This window comes from Heptranchias perlo, chromosome 23 (genome assembly GCF_035084215.1).
Source record: "Heptranchias perlo isolate sHepPer1 chromosome 23, sHepPer1.hap1, whole genome shotgun sequence".
Classification (NCBI taxonomy): Eukaryota; Metazoa; Chordata; class Chondrichthyes; order Hexanchiformes; family Hexanchidae; genus Heptranchias; species Heptranchias perlo.
This window is the reverse complement of record NC_090347.1, coordinates 16,069,382-16,086,449: the sequence shown is the minus strand read 5'-3', so window position 1 is coordinate 16,086,449 and position 17,068 is coordinate 16,069,382. Positions and strand designations below refer to the sequence as shown.

The 17,068-nt window shown below is 42.6% G+C and overlaps 1 protein-coding gene across 4 annotated transcripts in view; it reads left to right on the top strand.

Annotated features, from left to right (window-relative positions):
* The window catches only part of LOC137341113 (E3 ubiquitin-protein ligase rnf213-alpha-like), a 143,142-nt gene that overhangs the window by 5,204 nt on the left and 120,870 nt on the right, over nucleotides 1-17,068 (top strand). For 2 of the 4 annotated variants that reach the window (XM_068004041.1, XM_068004045.1), the window contains exons 2-8: nucleotides 1,591-1,916; nucleotides 5,881-6,207; nucleotides 8,406-8,577; nucleotides 9,015-9,265; nucleotides 10,313-10,493; nucleotides 10,961-11,133; nucleotides 16,584-16,946. In XM_068004041.1, coding sequence (XP_067860142.1) covers nucleotides 1,605-1,916; nucleotides 5,881-6,207; nucleotides 8,406-8,577; nucleotides 9,015-9,265; nucleotides 10,313-10,493; nucleotides 10,961-11,133; nucleotides 16,584-16,946 — 1,779 coding nt within the window. In that variant the 5' untranslated portion in view covers nucleotides 1,591-1,604. The remainder of the gene's footprint in view (nucleotides 1-1,590; nucleotides 1,917-5,880; nucleotides 6,208-8,405; nucleotides 8,578-9,014; nucleotides 9,266-10,312; nucleotides 10,494-10,960; nucleotides 11,134-16,583; nucleotides 16,947-17,068) is intronic. The other 2 variants (XM_068004043.1, XM_068004044.1) reach the window with 2 other exon arrangements.

Here is a 17,068-nt window from a genome sequence, read left to right as displayed (position 1 = left end):
CAAGAGCAGGTCAGAGGCTGGGTATTCTGCGGCGAGTGACTCACCTCCTGACTCCCCAAAGCCTTTCCACCATCTACAAGGCACAAGTCAGGAGTGTGATGGAATACTCTCCACTTTCCTGGATGAGTGCAGCTCCAACAACACTCAAGAAGCTCGACACCATCCAAGATAAAGCAGCCCGCTTGATTGGCACCCCATCCACCACCCTAAACATTCACTCCCTTCACCACCGGTGCATTGTGGCTGCAGTGTGTACCATCTACAGGATGCACTGCAGCAACTCGCCAAAGCTTCTTAGACAGCACCTCCCATACCCGCGACCTCTACCACCTAGAAGGACAAGGGCAGCATGCACATGGGAACAACACCACCTGCACGTTCCGCTCCAAGTCACACAAAATCCAGACTTGGAAATATATCGCCGTTCGTTCGTCGTCGCTGGGTCAAAATCCTGGAACTCCCTTCCTAACAGCACTGTGGGAGAACCTTCACCACACGGACTGCAACGGTTCAAGAAGGCAGCTCACCACCACCTTCTCAAGGGCAATTAGGGATGGGCAATAAATGCTGGCCTCGCCAGTGATGCCCACATCCCATGAACGAATTTAAAAAAAGGATAGGGAGTGGGTAAGGTGATCTTGAAATCAGTTCCTTGTGTTGGTGAAGCAGTGGTGGCCATTGCTAACTTTATTTCTCTCCTTGCCTGACATCCACTCAATGAGCATTTTGTAGCAGGTTAAACTGGGTAGCAACTCGAAGTGGTAACTCTGGCTCATTTCTCCTCCCCAGCACAGCGATACTGAGGCCAGTTGTAGCATCTTCACCAGTGCCCTGACTAAGATAAGCTTAACATAGCACATATGATCAAAATTGGGATGTTTCTGAAGCTTGTTACCATTCCATGCTGTAAATTTAACCACTGAGCCATCTGCAGATGCCTAGGTTTACTTTAAAATACTTCTTATTATTTGTTTACATTGATTATGTTTCACTTGCTGGGCGTTTGCATGTCAACCGTCCCAATTGGGTTGATTTGGCTTCTCACTCAATTACCTTTCCTGGCCCATATGCTTGCTGACATTGTTAATGGCTCCTCTTGATCAGTTGCAATCTTCTCCCTTTCAGAAGTCCCAAAAAGCTCACCCTCTAGTACCCTCCAACTACTTGCTCACGTCTAACCTCCTTTCTTCTGTCAGGTCCTTGAATATGTTGTAGTTTCCCAGCTCTGTGCCTGCCTTTCCCAAAACTCCCTGTCTGAATCCCTTCAGTCCAGCTTCCACCTTGCTCATTGCATCGAAACTGCACTGACCAAAGTCACAAATGACATCCTCTGTGATTGTGATCCTGCTCTCAACCTCTCCATGGTGTTTGATGTGGTCGACTATACCAACCCTCCTCCCTCACCTCTCCTCCGTTGCTCAGCCCCATGGGATTGCCCTCGCCTGGTTTCACTTCACACTCAAAAATTGCTAGGTATTTTTACAACTCTAATACAATAAATATTTTATTTGCATGTTGATGATTTATTATGTATAATGTCTATTCAAATATTATTTTGGTGAAAACTTTTCACTCTAAAACCTTTTTTAGATGTTGAGATTCAAATGGAAGACAACATTGTGCAGCCTGAGGTGCCACAGGAATTCCTGGAAACACCTGTACCAGATCCATCCATATCACACGCTGATCACATTCCTCTTCTAGCATCAAACGCTTTGGAGCTTGCATCAGCCACAACTGAAATTTTAGACTCTGGTTGCATTGATGTGTCTGAAACTCTAAGTAAGCCCATAATTATCTCAGTGGCTACCACCGGCAATCTATCAACTAATGGAGAAACAGCTTCTCTCTCGTTTTCTGAAAATTCCATAAGAGAAAGCACCTGTCTTCCAGAATTTACAGAAAGGAGTACTGAGGTATAGTATCATTCCAGTTTTATACCTTTGTAACAAATGTACATCTCCTATTGCACAGTGGTCGAATCAGGAGAGTTTACCACAGGGTGTCTCATATTAAGAGTGCAAGAACATTTATGATCAACATAGTTAATTTAATTCATCTCTGCACCTCATTTAATGACAGTCATGGCAGTTCGTTGTGAGAAAATGGCCTCTGTTGTGACATCATCTTGGTTAACAAGAAACAGTGGAGGATTATCATATATGTTTGTAATATGATCATAAAGTCTGTCTAACTGAACATTCTCATAATGTGCTCGGCTCATTAGACTGGAGAATACACACATCTCCTGTGCAACACACATGCAGACATCACCATGGGGTTTGATCCCATTGTAAAATGGTAATAACAGCTTGCATTTATATAGTGCCTTTAATGTAGAAAAACATCCCAAGTCATTTCACAAAGGTGTAATCAGACACAAGTGGATGCTGAGCCAAAGGAGGAGATATTGGGAGTCCAAAAGCTTGGTCATACAGATGGGTTTTAAGAAAGGTCTTAAAGGAGGAGTTGGGAGGTGGAGGAGTTTAGGAAAGGAATTCGAGTGTGGGGCCTAGATGGCTGCCAGTAGTGGGGTGAAGGGAGTGGGGGTGGGGGTGGGGGGAAATGCACAAGAGTCCAGAGTTGGAGGTAGGAGCGTTCCTGGGGTGGGGGAAGGGGTGTAGGGTTGAAAGAAGCTGCAGAGATAAGGAGGGGTGAAGCCATTAAACATCAATGAGAATTTTAAATTTGAGGCATTGGGGGACAGGGATAGGGGTGATGGATGAGCGGGACGGTGCAGGGTGGGATACGAGCAGCAGAGTATTGGATCAACTGAAGTTTATGGATGGTGGAGGATGGCAGGCTGATCAGGAGAGCATTGGAATATTTGAGTCTGGAGGTGAGAAATGGATGGATGAAGGTTTCAGCAGCAGACAGGTTGAGAGAAGTCGGAGACGGCCGGCGGTGGGGGGGGGGGGGGGCGCGGGTGCAATGTTGTGGAGGTGGAAGGAGGCGGTCTTTTTGATGGGGAGAATATGAGGTCAGAAGCTCAGTTTGAGGTCGAATAGGATGCCAAAATTGCAAATTTTCTGGTTCTGCTTACCCAGCCAGGGGAGGGGAATGGACTAGTGACAAGAGTACAGAGCTTGTAGTGGGGGCTGAAGACAATGGTTTTGGTCTTCCCAACATTTACCTGGATGAAATTGTGGCTCATCTCAGATTGGATGTTAGACAAGCCGTCTGACAACATGGAAGCAGTGGAAGGGTCAAGAGCTGGAGCTGAGTGTCACTGGGGTACATGTAGAAGCTGGACCATGTCTGTGAATGATGTCACCAAAGGCAGGATTTTTTTTTATTCATTCATAAAGGCCAGCATTTATTGCCCTTGAGAAGGTGGTGATGAGCCATCTTCTTGATCTGAGCAGCTTGTGAGGGCAGGTAAGAATCAACCACATTGATGTCAGTCTGGAGTCATATATAGGTCAGACCAGATACCAGGTAAGGACAGTGGGTTTCCTTCCCTGAAGGGCATTAGTGAACCAGGTGGGTTTTTACAACAATCATGGTCACCAAAACTGATACTAGTTTTTTATTCCAGATTTTATTTAATTAATTGAATTTAAATTCCCTCGCTGGCGTGGTAGGATTTGAACTTATGTCTCCAGATTATTAGTTCGAGTCTCTGGATTATTAATCCAGTAACATAACCACAATGCGACTGTACCCTAATGGATACAAATCAGAAAGAGGAGTGAGGTGAAGGATCAATCCTTGGTGGACTCTAGAGGTAAATATGTGGAGGTGGGAAGAGAAGCTCTGGCTATGGTTGGATAGGTAAGAGTGGAGCCAACAGAAAGCAGTACCACTCAACTGGACAGTGGAGGAAAGGCATTGGAGGAGGGTGATGTGGTTGACTGTGTCAAAAGCTGCAGCGAGGTCAAGAAAGGATAGTGCACCATAGCGAATGTCATTTGTGACTTTGATTAGGACTGTTCAAGTGCTAACCTAATCGGTGAGATTCAAATATGGAGTTGCGGGAAAGATGGCCGTGGATTTGGGAGGTGACAACACGTTGAAGGGCTTTGGAGATGAAAGGGAGATTAGAGATGGGATGGTATGAACAGAGGAGTCGAGAGTTTTTTTTTTGAGAAGAGGGGTGATGATGGTGGTTTTGAATGGAAGGGAGACGGTACTTACTTAGAATTTACAGCACAGAAACAGGCCATTCGGCCCAACTGGTCTGTGCCGGTGTTTATGCTCCACACGAGCCTCCTCCTACCCTATTTCATCTAACTCTATCAGCATATCCTACCAGCAACTTCCATTCAATAAAATTCTTCATTATAATGTACATTTGTTGGCAATTCAACATTAGCTCAAAAAGACAGTATATTTTGCCCTATTTTAGATCATTTCCAATCTCGATATGCAGTTCTGGAACATTTTTGTTCAGTGATTTTTTTTAAAAACTCAGTTTCCCCTGATGTCTTGTGGCCAATGGGGCCAGTCTGCCCTCACCACTCCTGGGTGTGAACGAACCCCACTCACCCAGTGAGGAGCCGCAATAGCTTGTGAAACACTGGCAAAGTGCGGTGAGGTATGCCAGTCAGATCTAGGTGACGCGCGATCGGTAGAATGAGCTACTCGACCCAAACCCAACACTCCTCGCTGCTTCCGCTTAACAACTGGTCGAGTCATTTGGTTGATTTTCTGCCACTGGTGGAGGAGACCTGGGTAGATTTACAAGTTACCGACCAGACGTAAAACAAGTGCCGCAGGCGCCCGTTACAGAAATTGCCCAATTTTCAATTTCCCTATGACTTGGGTTAAGTTGAAAATCTGCGGGAGGCGGGAGGACTATTTATCATATTCGCTGGTATGGGGGGCAGGAAGGCAAATTGAGTGGTCAGCAGTTTGGTGGGAATAGGGTCAAGGGAGTAGGAGGTGGGTCTTGTGGACAAGATGAGCTCAGAGAGGGCACAAGCACAGTAACTAGATAAAGATGCTGGTTCAGGGAGAGGGCGAGGGGAGCTTTGGCAAGGGGAAGGCGGGGTGGGGGGGGTGCAGCCGAGGCAGGTGAATGGATGGCCTCCTTTCACTTGTTGGAGTTGTTAATGATTTTCTTTAGCAAAAGGAAAAGTTCTCTGTGAGGCTCCTGAAGGTTTTTTCTGTGTTACAGAGGATGTAGGTTAATGTGTTCCTCCTTGAAATCTTGTACACAGACGTGCGCTATACATGTATAGATTCTCAGTTTGTACATAATACAGCAATTCCTTTGCGGCACTCACCAATACGCAGTGCATTGTTTAAAACTGTACGTTGAGCGATCGTGAAAAGAAAACCTTGGCTTCCCTGGTGGCACAATTGGTTAAAGCAGTGAGAGCCTGAGGCATACAGTCAAGGAAGGCCCTAAATTCCATCTTCAATTTGTGCTGAGTTAACTGCTGTCAGTTGGGCAGCAGTAGGGGTGTGACAATTGGCCTCAGTGCTCCCTTGTTAGAGAGAAGACGATCAGCCCAGGTTTGTCATCGAGATCAAAATCCGGAGACCACTGCTCGAAAGCACGCATGTGTGGCAGTTGAGTGAGGAGGGTATTGGGCTCAGCTGTGAGACCCCCTCGTTGAATAACTTGCTGACACTCACTTTCAAGTCTTCTGAAGAATGGCCACTTTAAGTGAGGTACTTGAAGGTGACAAACACCTGTGGAACTGTATCTCAGCAAGAGAGGAGAGGAGCAGAGAAACCTGGCAGAAAAAGCAAGGTGGGGGGGAGTGGTGGGGTGGGCGGACCCTCTCTGGGATATGAGGGATGATTTTAACTCCCTCCGCCCGGTGGAAACCGAGTAGAATGAGAGTTAAAATCAAAGCGGTCCACTTACTGCTTTTAGTGGTGTCGCCGTCATGATTTATTAGAGGTAATTTTACGAATCTGAATTTCCAGCAGAGAGCGTTGGCCATTGAAGTGGACGAGGTGCAGGCTGAGGTACCACAGGACTTACAGGAAATATCTCGACTAGATTCAGCTACATCTTGCGATCTGTGTTTTCCTCATCGTGATCCAGTCCCATCCGAACCTACATCAGAAATAATTGAAATTCTAGACTTGGGTGACATTGATGTATCTGACATTCCAACTGACCCAATATCGAACTCAGTGACGATAATTGGCGATGCATCAACTTCCAGAGAAACACCTTCTCACTCACTTTCTCAGAATTCGACAAATGAAAGAACTCATCCACCAGAATCTACAGCAAAGAGTGCTAAGGTACAATATAGATCCCTGAAGTCCTAATTTTATATTTTTGTGATTATTTGCGATTCCCTGAGTCTATGGTTACGGGAGAAAGAGTGTTCACAGAGTGGTTTCTGGTAATATGACTGCATGAGGATTTATGATTTTTTAAAATTGGGACACCTGGTCAAAGAGTCAAGTGCAGGCTGTGACAATTAGGAAGTTTTTGTGTTTCTATTTTAATTTTCTATGCTTTTTCTGTTTTTAGTCAAAGTGACTATAATTTCCTCTTTGCTGTGGTTCAAAATGGAGAGTGGAGCCAGGTTGTCTGTGGGAAACCGGCCTGATTGATTGACATGGAAATTAGGCAGTGAAGGTTTTTTTTTCTAGGTTAGAGTTGTATTGTATTGATCAACAAATACTGCAAACCCAGACAACTTGTGAGCACTTGCTCATCAGCATTCTATGCAATAATTCCTACCATTGTGTCTTTTATCGCTGATCATTGACAGCTCTGACTTCAGAGCCTTCTGGGACTCCCCCATACTCTTTAAATCTGGCATGAAATCCAAACTCTGTGGATGCATCACCCACTTATAACATGACATCTTGAAGGTCCAAAAAGAGGCAAACCTGACTTTCTATAAAAAGTCTTATTGCAGTCTTAAAGCCTGTAAGAAATGCATTCTCAAAAATATACTTTTACTCCTTGTGGACTAATTGATTTCATTGTTTTTTAACTGCTGTGATATTTTGTATCTTTGTGTTTTTTTGCTTCTATATGGTATTCTATAAAAAATTTAAGGAATCTTACAACACCAGGTGATAGTCCAACAGTTTTATTTGAAAATCACAAGCTTTCGGAGGTTTTCTCCTTCGTCAGGTGAGTGTGGGATTCCATGAACGTTTCGCATATATAGTCAGTAACCTTCATGGAATCCCACACTCACCTGACGAAGGAGAAAGCCTCCGAAAGCTTGTGATTTTTAAATAAAACTGTTGGACTATAACCTGATGTTGTAAGATTCCTTACATTTGTCCACCCCAGTCCATCACCGGCATCTCCACATTATAAAAAATTTGACAAAGTACTTTAGCCTATGTGCATTGGTCTGGCAGTGTGCTATTTTTCTACCTTTCGAAAGACTGAGGAGACCTGGTGAGCATCCCATACATTCTGCCGTGAACTAAATGCCATACATGGGGGTTAGTTGTCAAATTGGGGCCTGTTATCCCATAAATGAAGTTTTCGGTTCATACTTGATTCGATCAGCTTATAAAAACTGCCTTTTGGCTGCGAACATAATAGGTGTTGGAAGCAAAAAGAAAGAAAGAATGAACTTGCATTTATATAACGTCTTTCACTACCTCAGGACGTCCCAAAGCACTTTACAGCCGATGGAGTACTTTTGAAGTGTAGTCACTGTTGAAATGTAGGAAACGCAGCAGCCACGTTTTGCACAGCAAGGTGATAATGATTAGATAATTGTTGTGGTGATGTTGGTTGAGGGATAAATTTTGGCCAGGATACTGGGGGGAGCTCCTCTGCTCTTCTTTGAAATAGTGCCATGGGACATTTGATGTCCACTTAAGAGGGCAGACGTCTTGGTTTAACGTCTCATCCGAAAGACGGCATCTCTGACAGTGCAGCACTCCCTCAGTACCGACACTCCCTCAAACCCGACCAGTAACACAGGCTACCATCAGGACTGAAAAGAGTCGAAGAAGAGATGGGTTAATCAAAAAGTGGCAGTCAGACGATACCCACCTTGGGCTTTAATTCATTCGACATTCCTGTGCAAACACGCTCAGTGTATCACTTGACTCTGATCTCCATCTGATTCCATGTTGGAATGGCAGCAGTTGTCACCCATTTTAATTAGCATGACTGAAGCAACTATACAAGAGTCCTGGGGATTTTGTTTGCGCTACAGAGAGTGCGCTGTTGTATTATGATGTGTGCTGGATGTGTATGCATGCTAATGGTAAGCACGGCCATAATATAGCTGCCCCTCAGTGTACACTTGGAGACTGTTTTTAAAATCTCGCTACTCGAACAAGTCATAAACTGTTTGATTTCTAATGTCTCCCTAAATTAGCACATTTAGAGAGTTCATATTCCACCTGCACATATTAATTCCAAACCAAATTTGTCACAAAACAGAAAATTAAAAGTGTGAATTTTGTGGTGAGGCTTTAGTGGCTGATAACAGATATTTTTTGTGACGTAGCAACGCCGGAAACGGAACAGAAAGAAGAAGGGAAAGGATACACTTTCAGCTGTATTGGAGAAATCAGGAAATTTGCCTTGTTTGCCTGAGGAAGAATCAACAGCAGATTGCACACAAGATGAGGCTGCAAATCAGCAAAATGATATCGACAAAGAAGCAGCAGCCAAAGAAGGTAAAGTTTAATATTTGTGCCAAAAAAAATGCAAGGAATTGTGAAACTAACAACGAAAGAGTATAGATATGCATGCTGTCTCCGTTGAGTTTGCATGCTGTCTACATTAAGTTTTGATGATATAACGTAGTCGTCCCAAAATTTACATAATACAAAATATCGGAAAGATAAGGGGACAACACTGTTTCTAATTTACGTAAATGGCCTGGATTTATTATTCCACCTTTTGAAAGAGCAAGTAGACACGGTGAGCATCCCACATATACACTCAATATTATACATAGGGGTTAATTGTTAAATTGGGGCCTGCTATCCCATGCACAGTATGTACAAGCACTCAGGTTTTAGGTCATATATTAACTCTGAAGGGAGCAATCTTGATGGAGTGAATAGCCTTGCCTCACTTTTGATTTTCTATTTTCTATTGTTGTTATCAGGTGTGATGGATGTTACGGCCCAACCGGTGGAACAGAATTTACCCGACACCCAGAATGAAAATGGAGCGTCAACTGCTGAACCTGCAAACCGAAGTGACATTGGGGGAGTTGATGGATTGGATGAGAAAACAAAAATGGAACGTATTGGTGCTGATGACTTTGCTATAATTACAGAAGATGAAAAACACTCGTCTCTCCAAACAGACACATCCAGCAACGCTGAGTGCACGGGAAAAAAACAAAAGAAGAGGGTAAGTACGGAACAAATGTGCAAAGAAATTTTATTGTGGAATCAAGGGCCTGAAATAACACCTTGAGATATGAGTGTAAGAATGCTTAATGCACTGATCTGAAATTCCTCTGTTATTTTAGCAGAGTTGCTATTTTATTTTAAACCATTAATGTCACCACTAAAATAGCAAAGAAAGGAAAATCAGATTATCGTGTTAGGCATTTATATGTTAGAATTCCACAGAATAATTTCAGGTCAATATTTCTACAACTGGAATAACCAGCTCATTTATACTTTTGACTATTCAGTTGTTCGTCTGTAAGTAAATCTAAGAGAAAAATTAATTGCTAAAATGTTTTGACATTTCTTTGAAGAAAATGTTTGCATGGGAAGATTGAATTGAATGGAATTGTTTCTGTTTCCTTTCCTGGCTGTAAATAAATACAACACATTTTGCAGCTCTGCTGAAAACAGGATTCAACTTTGACAGTGCATCACACTACAGGTTTTAGATTTGCACTGCCGCTAAACTTGTGGCGTGTAAATCAAATTCCAAGGCCCAAACTGGCCAAAGTGAAGTGTTGTGAAACTTGCCTCTCCCCAGAGGTCTCACTCCACTCTCCACTTCGTTCCAGAGTCAGGTCAGGGCCATGCCAATCGATTCAGCCCGAATTCACACCATACCTGCAGCATTGGAGAGAAGCAAAACTATTTCACACTGATGTGACAGTTACAGTGTGAAGGCATCCTCAAAGACATCAACGAAACCGAACTGAGGATATTTTTAAGACAGTTATGTGCAGTATTGCTGTTGTATTTTTGCCCTAGCTTATTGGTTCTATACATTAAAGATAGTTTGTGGCCGTTGTCTTATTTATTTATTTATTTATTTATTTATATTCTGATTTTACCATATTTTGTACTTCTAAAATGAAATACAATAATCCAATTTCTCCTACCTCCTGAAAATAAAACCTGTAAATCCATAATGAAGCTCAGTGCCTGGTTTAGCTGCGCAGTTATCTGGAGTAGATTGTTCATTAACTCTCAGTGGGTTATTTAACAGAACAAGCGCAGAAAACAAAACGGAAAGAAGAAGAAGAAGAAAATAGCCGCAATTAGTCAGACTGATGCAACAAAGCAAAAGATGGAATCACTAGCTAATGATTCACTGGAGTCAACACATGGAGAACAGCCAGTTGGTGATCGTGACCATGATACCAAGCAGCCTGGCCACACTGTTGAAGGTGAGGCATGGATACCATAAAACTTGATTCACACATCGATTTCAAACAACAGGAAAGGGTCTATTTCATCACTGCATTAAATGATTTATAGTGTGAGGTCCGAGCCAAATGATTTTTTCATGTTTAATGTGTAAGACCACTTAAACTAAGTTATCCGTTGGTATAAAGAGCTTATTCAGGAGTGGGATAAATTGTTCATCCACAAATGGGGTTTGAACCCACAACTTTCAGACTCTGAGGCAACTGAGCCGAGCTGAAATGAGATTGATAGCAAATTGACCTTTTGGGAGTGTTTATACCCATTTTATTTGCATAAAACAAACCAAGGAATAACGAGAAATCTGACTTTGATTTGCACAATCTCTATAGCTGTTAACATTTAGTATTACATCTCAAATTGTCCAACTTTAAAATGACTTTTCTGATATTCTGTCCTGTGCTTACGGTCTGGTGTTTGTACCCTCCAGATACAAGTGAAACAGCACAAGCTGCTGCCGAATCCAAGCTGACCATAGAAGAGAAACAGTCATCATCTGATAAAGACGTCAAACTAGTTGGTCCACAAGATGCTGCCGAAAAGCAGATTCCCTCCTTGGAAAGTTCTCCAGGAGACGGTGAAGGTACTGAAAGTAAACCAAAGGTACAGTTGTATTGATCTTTAAAATGTGCGTCCTGTCCAATGACAATTATTTTTGCCAATTTTCTCTCCTCTTTACTTGAAGGTGTTGAATCTTGCTGGAGTACAGTTCCCTGGGTGCCAGTTGTCACCATGTGTGAGCCAAGATAGTGAGGTTATTGTCAATGAAAGGCCATTCTCACTCAATGTCTACACATGCTCTTTCCAATAGGAATCACTGGGACAGCAATCATAAAGGGGAGCCCTGGCTGATTTGTTTTTTTCCAACTCCCTATTCCAGGGTACTGAGGCCAATTGTAGTGTCCCAACTGCTGTGATCAGAAAACTAAGCATAGACCAAGAGTCAAACATGGAGTTGTAGATCTATATGGCTGTGCCTTAATCCACCAGTCCATCAGGGAGCTTTTAACCCCCAAGAACGGGTGGGTGGGAGTTTAAAATAACAGCTTTTTGGAGCAGGGCCGCATCCCAACTCCACTGCGTCCACTTTCGGGTTTGACCCAGGCAAGTTTGTATGCGCGCGCACAACAGGCAGGGGGAAGTCCTGCCCCCACTTAAAGCTGGCGGGCCGATTCTTAAAGGGGCACTGTACCTTATTGATATAGTTGACTTACTTAAGTTTTTGTGTATTACAAAAGTAAAATGAATTTAACCTTGCCTGTTCGGGTTTCCCATCGCTTCTGATTCACCTCAGGTGAAAGCAGGCGGGAAGGACTGGATCCATGAGGTGAGTGCCTTTATTGTACTGCCTGTGGGCCCAGAGGAGCAGGAGTGCTTCATCCAGGCCCAACAAGCTCACCTGGTGCGACATGACCCCGTGATCGGCCGACCCCATCCCCGATGCTGGATGCCCTCCCCGCCCTGGTGTCGTCCACCACCACCCCACCCCTTCCCCATTTTGTTCCAGGGCCCACGATCTCTCTCTCCCTCCTGCCCCCCTCTCTGATTCAGTGCTCCTTTCCCTTCTGACAGGCAGCCAGCTTGTCAATCTGACTGCCTGGCGCATGGGACACCCAGAAGCACAAATACTTATCTTCAATTGAGTTATGATCGCAGATTGCAACGCACTCAATTGGCTTCCAGGGTCTCTACGCGAATATCTAGGGATGGGCTGGGTTCCCGGCTCCAAGTTAAAATCATTCCCAAAATCTCAGGTGAGCTGAAAAGATGCATATGACCCCTGAGGTACAAAAGATTGTGACAGGAAAATGTGTGAAATGCAACGTTTAAGACAAATCTTTTAAGTCCATGAATTTCTTGATAATATGATACACTGTAGGTTTCTGTATAAACCAAATGAAACTTAGAAGCAATATGTATATGTCTATGTGTGCTTATGTATACATTGCTCGTGCATAGAGCTGGCGCAGACTCGATGGGCCGAATGGCCTCCTTCCGTGCTGTAACCTTTATGATTCTAATGTTGATAAAATGTAAACTCAAGATGATCCGAGGCAAGACCAAGGAGATAGTTGAGGGAACAAGTGTAAATTGAACAGAGAGGTTCCACTCAGGTTCAAGAGGAGGGCTCTGTAAGAATATGGTTTAAAGCCAAGCATGGTCAATATCCCATCTCGCAGAGCTCACGTAAAGCTCCCAAATATTTAGCAGGAGGGTGGTGTTAATAGGAGGGGGGTGAAGTCGTGTCTCGGTGCATGGGTGAAAAGCAGTTTGTAAGAGCACATGCTGAAACTTCAGACCTATAAACACCCAAAGGTCAAGAGATTGTCCGTTTCTAGATGCTATAATTGAACCAAAGTGGTTCCACTCAGGTTCGAGAGGAGGGAGATGTAAAATGATGGTTTAAAACAAGCACAGAAAATATGAGAGCAAAGATCTGCGTCTCTGTGAGGAAAATAACTTACAGAAACCCAAGAGGTCATTGAAAGAGTGCTGAGGCATTAGAATAGTGAAAAACAGTAAGATTCAAGAGATAGGTTGTCCAAACCTAGTATAAACATACTAAGACCTGATAAGAGGGAAAGACGACGTAAACACTGAGACATTAAACAATCCTTGGTGGTTTGAGAGTCAGCAAAGTGGGATGGTTTACGACCATGAGATAAGACCAGCGGTGCTTATGTACAGAACAAGGCAGCCGAATAGAAAAAGATGGGGCATACTCTCTCCCTAAAGTTAGACCTCTCAAGAGGGGAAAGTTGGAAGTCCATTGCCACAGACAGTCTGCAAAGGTCAGATCTGATCTACCTAGATTTGCAGTCAGGTTGGGTTGGATTGATTGCTTGTCATTAATGTAATCTGTAGACGGTTGTATTATAACTATAATACTGTTGAATGTAATGTTGAAGACATCTGTAGTCAATATCTGTTGTCAGTCAATCTATTAAATTTTGTCTTTTATAACCACTTAGGCTAGAAGCAGGCAGAAGTTATTGTTGATGGATTAACAACCCATAGTTGCGAGAGTAACAGGAGAAATTCGCTAACAATTGGCGTCGCTGGTTGGGACGCCAACTGCTCTGTACTTTTTTTTGTTTATTTTACTTAAATTCTTCTTGGCCTACTTTTCATTATTGAAAACCAAATATTAAGTCTTAATCCAAAACATCACCATCCAGTGGTGTGAAGAATTTAAGACCTTATCTGCAGATATCAAATGTCACAGCACGGTGACATTTTGGACCAAGACTTAACCTAAATTCGATAATGAAAAGTGGTCCAAGAAGAATTTAAGTAAAATAAACAAAAAACATATATTGAGATATTGGACCAGGCTATAAATATTGTCTTGGATAGTAAAGTTCCTCCAGGGCTCATGAATGATATGAAATGGTAATATGATGTGCAAAATTGGATGAGAGGAAGGGATTGAGAATATAAGACAGAAACCGAGAAATTACATCACCAAATGGGAATTTCATTGAAGGCAATGCTCTGTGTTTCCGCATCCATACCATCATGGCTGCATGACTAATAGTTGTTCTGCCCTGTATTTGATCCTCCTGGCTCTGTGAACAAAGAGAACATTATAAACGCACTCATCCATTTGGGTATTGTGTTATCATTGTGGGACAATTATCATTTTCTGCTGCCCATATCCTGACTCGCACCAAGTCCTGTTCACCCATCACCCCTGTGCTCATTGACCAACAATGGCTCCTAGTCTGGGAACACCTCGATTTTTAAAATTCTCATTCTTGTTTTCAAATCCCTCCATGGCCGAGCCCCTCCCTATCTCTGTAACCTCCTCCAGCCCTACAACCCTCCAAGATCTCTGCGCTCCTCCGATTCTTGCCTCGTTCGCATCCCCAATTTTAATTGCACCACCATTGGCGGCCGTGCCTTCAGCTTCCTCGGCCCTAAGCTCTGGAATTCCCTCTCTAAACCTCTCTACCTCTCTCTCCTCCCTTTTTAAGACGCTCCTTAAAACCTCTTTGACCAAGCTTTTGGTCACCTGTCCTAATATTCCCTTATGTGACAGTGTCAAAATTTGTTTGATAACGTTCCTGTGAAGCGCCTTGCGACGTTTTACTATGTTAAAGACTCTATATAAATGCAAGTTGTTGTTGTTATGAATTATTATCACTTTTGCAGAATCACTGTGCACATACATTGAATTGACATATGTTGGAAATCATAGAATATATGATGATTAATATTAAAAGTGCCACCTCACTTGGGCACCGATCTGCACCTCTCCAACTTCATTAAGTCCCACGCCTTTGAGAAGTTTCCTGCTTATTGATTCAACAAGTCTGTTTTCATATCCAGTTAATAGTTTCTGCTGAGAAGCTTCACTGCCTGTTGCCATTGACCTTCTATTATGTGCCAGTTTTGCCTTTAAGATAATACGGGTCAAGGGAAGATAGTTATCAGTTTGAAATTCATTGATGTCTCCCCAGCAGTAAAAAGTAGGACTTTAAATTTCTAATCCATGTATTTGTGTTCATAGTATCATAGTAGGTACAGAGACAGGAAGAGGCCATTCAGGCCATCATGCTTGTACCGGCTCTTTGAAAGAACAATCTAAGTAGTCCCATTCCCCTGCTCTTTCCCCATAGCTCTGTAAATTTTTTCCCTTCAGGTATTTATGTATATCCCTTTTGAAATTTACTATTGAATCTCCTTCCACCACTTTCCAGCAGTGCATTTCAGATCATGACAACTTGCTGCGTAAAACAAATGTTTCCTCATGTCGCCTCTGGCTCTTTTGCCGATCACCTTAAATCTGTGTCCTCTGATCACCAACCCTTCTGCCACTGGAAACAGAGTAAATAAGGATAAACTATCAAAACCTTTCATGATCTTGAACACCTCCATCAAATCTCCCCTTAACCTTCCCTGTTCTCCAGTCTCTCCACATTACTGAAATCCCTCATCCCGAGTACCATTCTAGTAAATCTCTTCTGCACCCTCTCTAAAGCCTTGACAGCCTTCCTAAGGTGTGGTGCCCAGAATTGAACACAATACTCCAGCTGAGGCCTAAGCAGTGTTTCATAAAGTTTAGCATAACTTCCTTGCTTTTGTACTCCATCCCTCTATTAATAAAGCCCAGGATCCCATATGCTTTTTTAACAGCCTTCTCAACTTGTCCTGCCACCATCAAAGATTTGTGTATGTGCACCCCCAGGTCTCTCTGTTCCTGCACCCTCTTTAAAATTGTACCATTTAGTTTATATCGCCTCTCCTCATTCTTCTTACCAAAATGCATCACTTCACACTTCTGTGTTAAATTTCATCTGCCATGTGTCTGCCCATTTCACCAGTCTGTTTATGTCCTCTCGAAGTCTGTTACTATCCTCAACTATATATCAAAAGAGCAGTGGTCCTAATACTGATCCCCGGAGAACACGATTGTATACTTCCCTCTATTCTGAAAAACAACCATTCACCACTACTCTCTGCTTAGGGTCCCCTAGCCAGTTCGACATGTGTTTTCTGTCCCACACTGCAAATTTACGGTAAGCTTTTTGATCTTTTTTCATATCAAGCTTCTTTTAGACTTCCTTTTCAGATCCTCGCAGTACTGGGCCCCAAGGTCACCTGGTCTATGTTGTATTGGCGCACTCTTTGCTTTCATTGCATGGCAGTTGTCTGCCCGACGGCACCAAAAAAGTAATTTCTTGTCTCAGATCAGTAAGATGAGCATTCCAAATTGGGTGCTCAGCCATAACTCCAAAATTTTGTGTAATGTATAGCTGAATGAGCAAGAATATCATCATTTACAGCATTTATGTGGCAATTTAACTAACTGGGAAGTGAGAAAGGAGCACGAACGTAGGTGAAATTCGGCAGTTAAAATTTACAAAATAATAGTTATTAATCCTTTTTGCACAAGGGAAAATATCCATCCAAATGAACAAATAAGAAAGGATTGATATTTAATAGGAAGATAAATTGTGTATTCATTCTTAATTTGACAAAATTCTTTTGATTTTGGAATAAGTCATACATGTGATTAAATGCTTTTTACTCTTAAATTTAAAAAAAAGAAAAGAAAAAGAAAGAAGAGACAAAATGAAAAGAAGAATTCTCAAAAGAAAAGTAAAATGCTAAAGATTGCTGATGTGGAGGAGGGTGTGTCAAAGTCTGTTGCCACAGACAAAGTGCTAGAGCTGGAGGCTGGACCCATCTCTCAGACCAGTAATATGGATTCCAAAGATCAAAGGGAAGGTGGAAAAATAAAAGCTCAGTCAGAATTGCAAGTTAAAGGCAGAAATACTGGTGCTTCACAGAGCGGGAAGGGCAAGAGTGAAGATACATCCAAACAGACATCTGCTAAAGATCAATCAGTCAATTACAACACAGGCAGAAGTGATTCTGTACAAGAAAATCACAAAGCCATCCAAAACAAGGTAACAGAACATAGTGGTATTGCTGCTATATTGGTCAATTTTAAAAAAGCATAGCAAGCTGAAATATAGGGGACATTTTCCTCTGTTTGCTCATTTTAATGAAACAGTAGGTGTGAATAGAT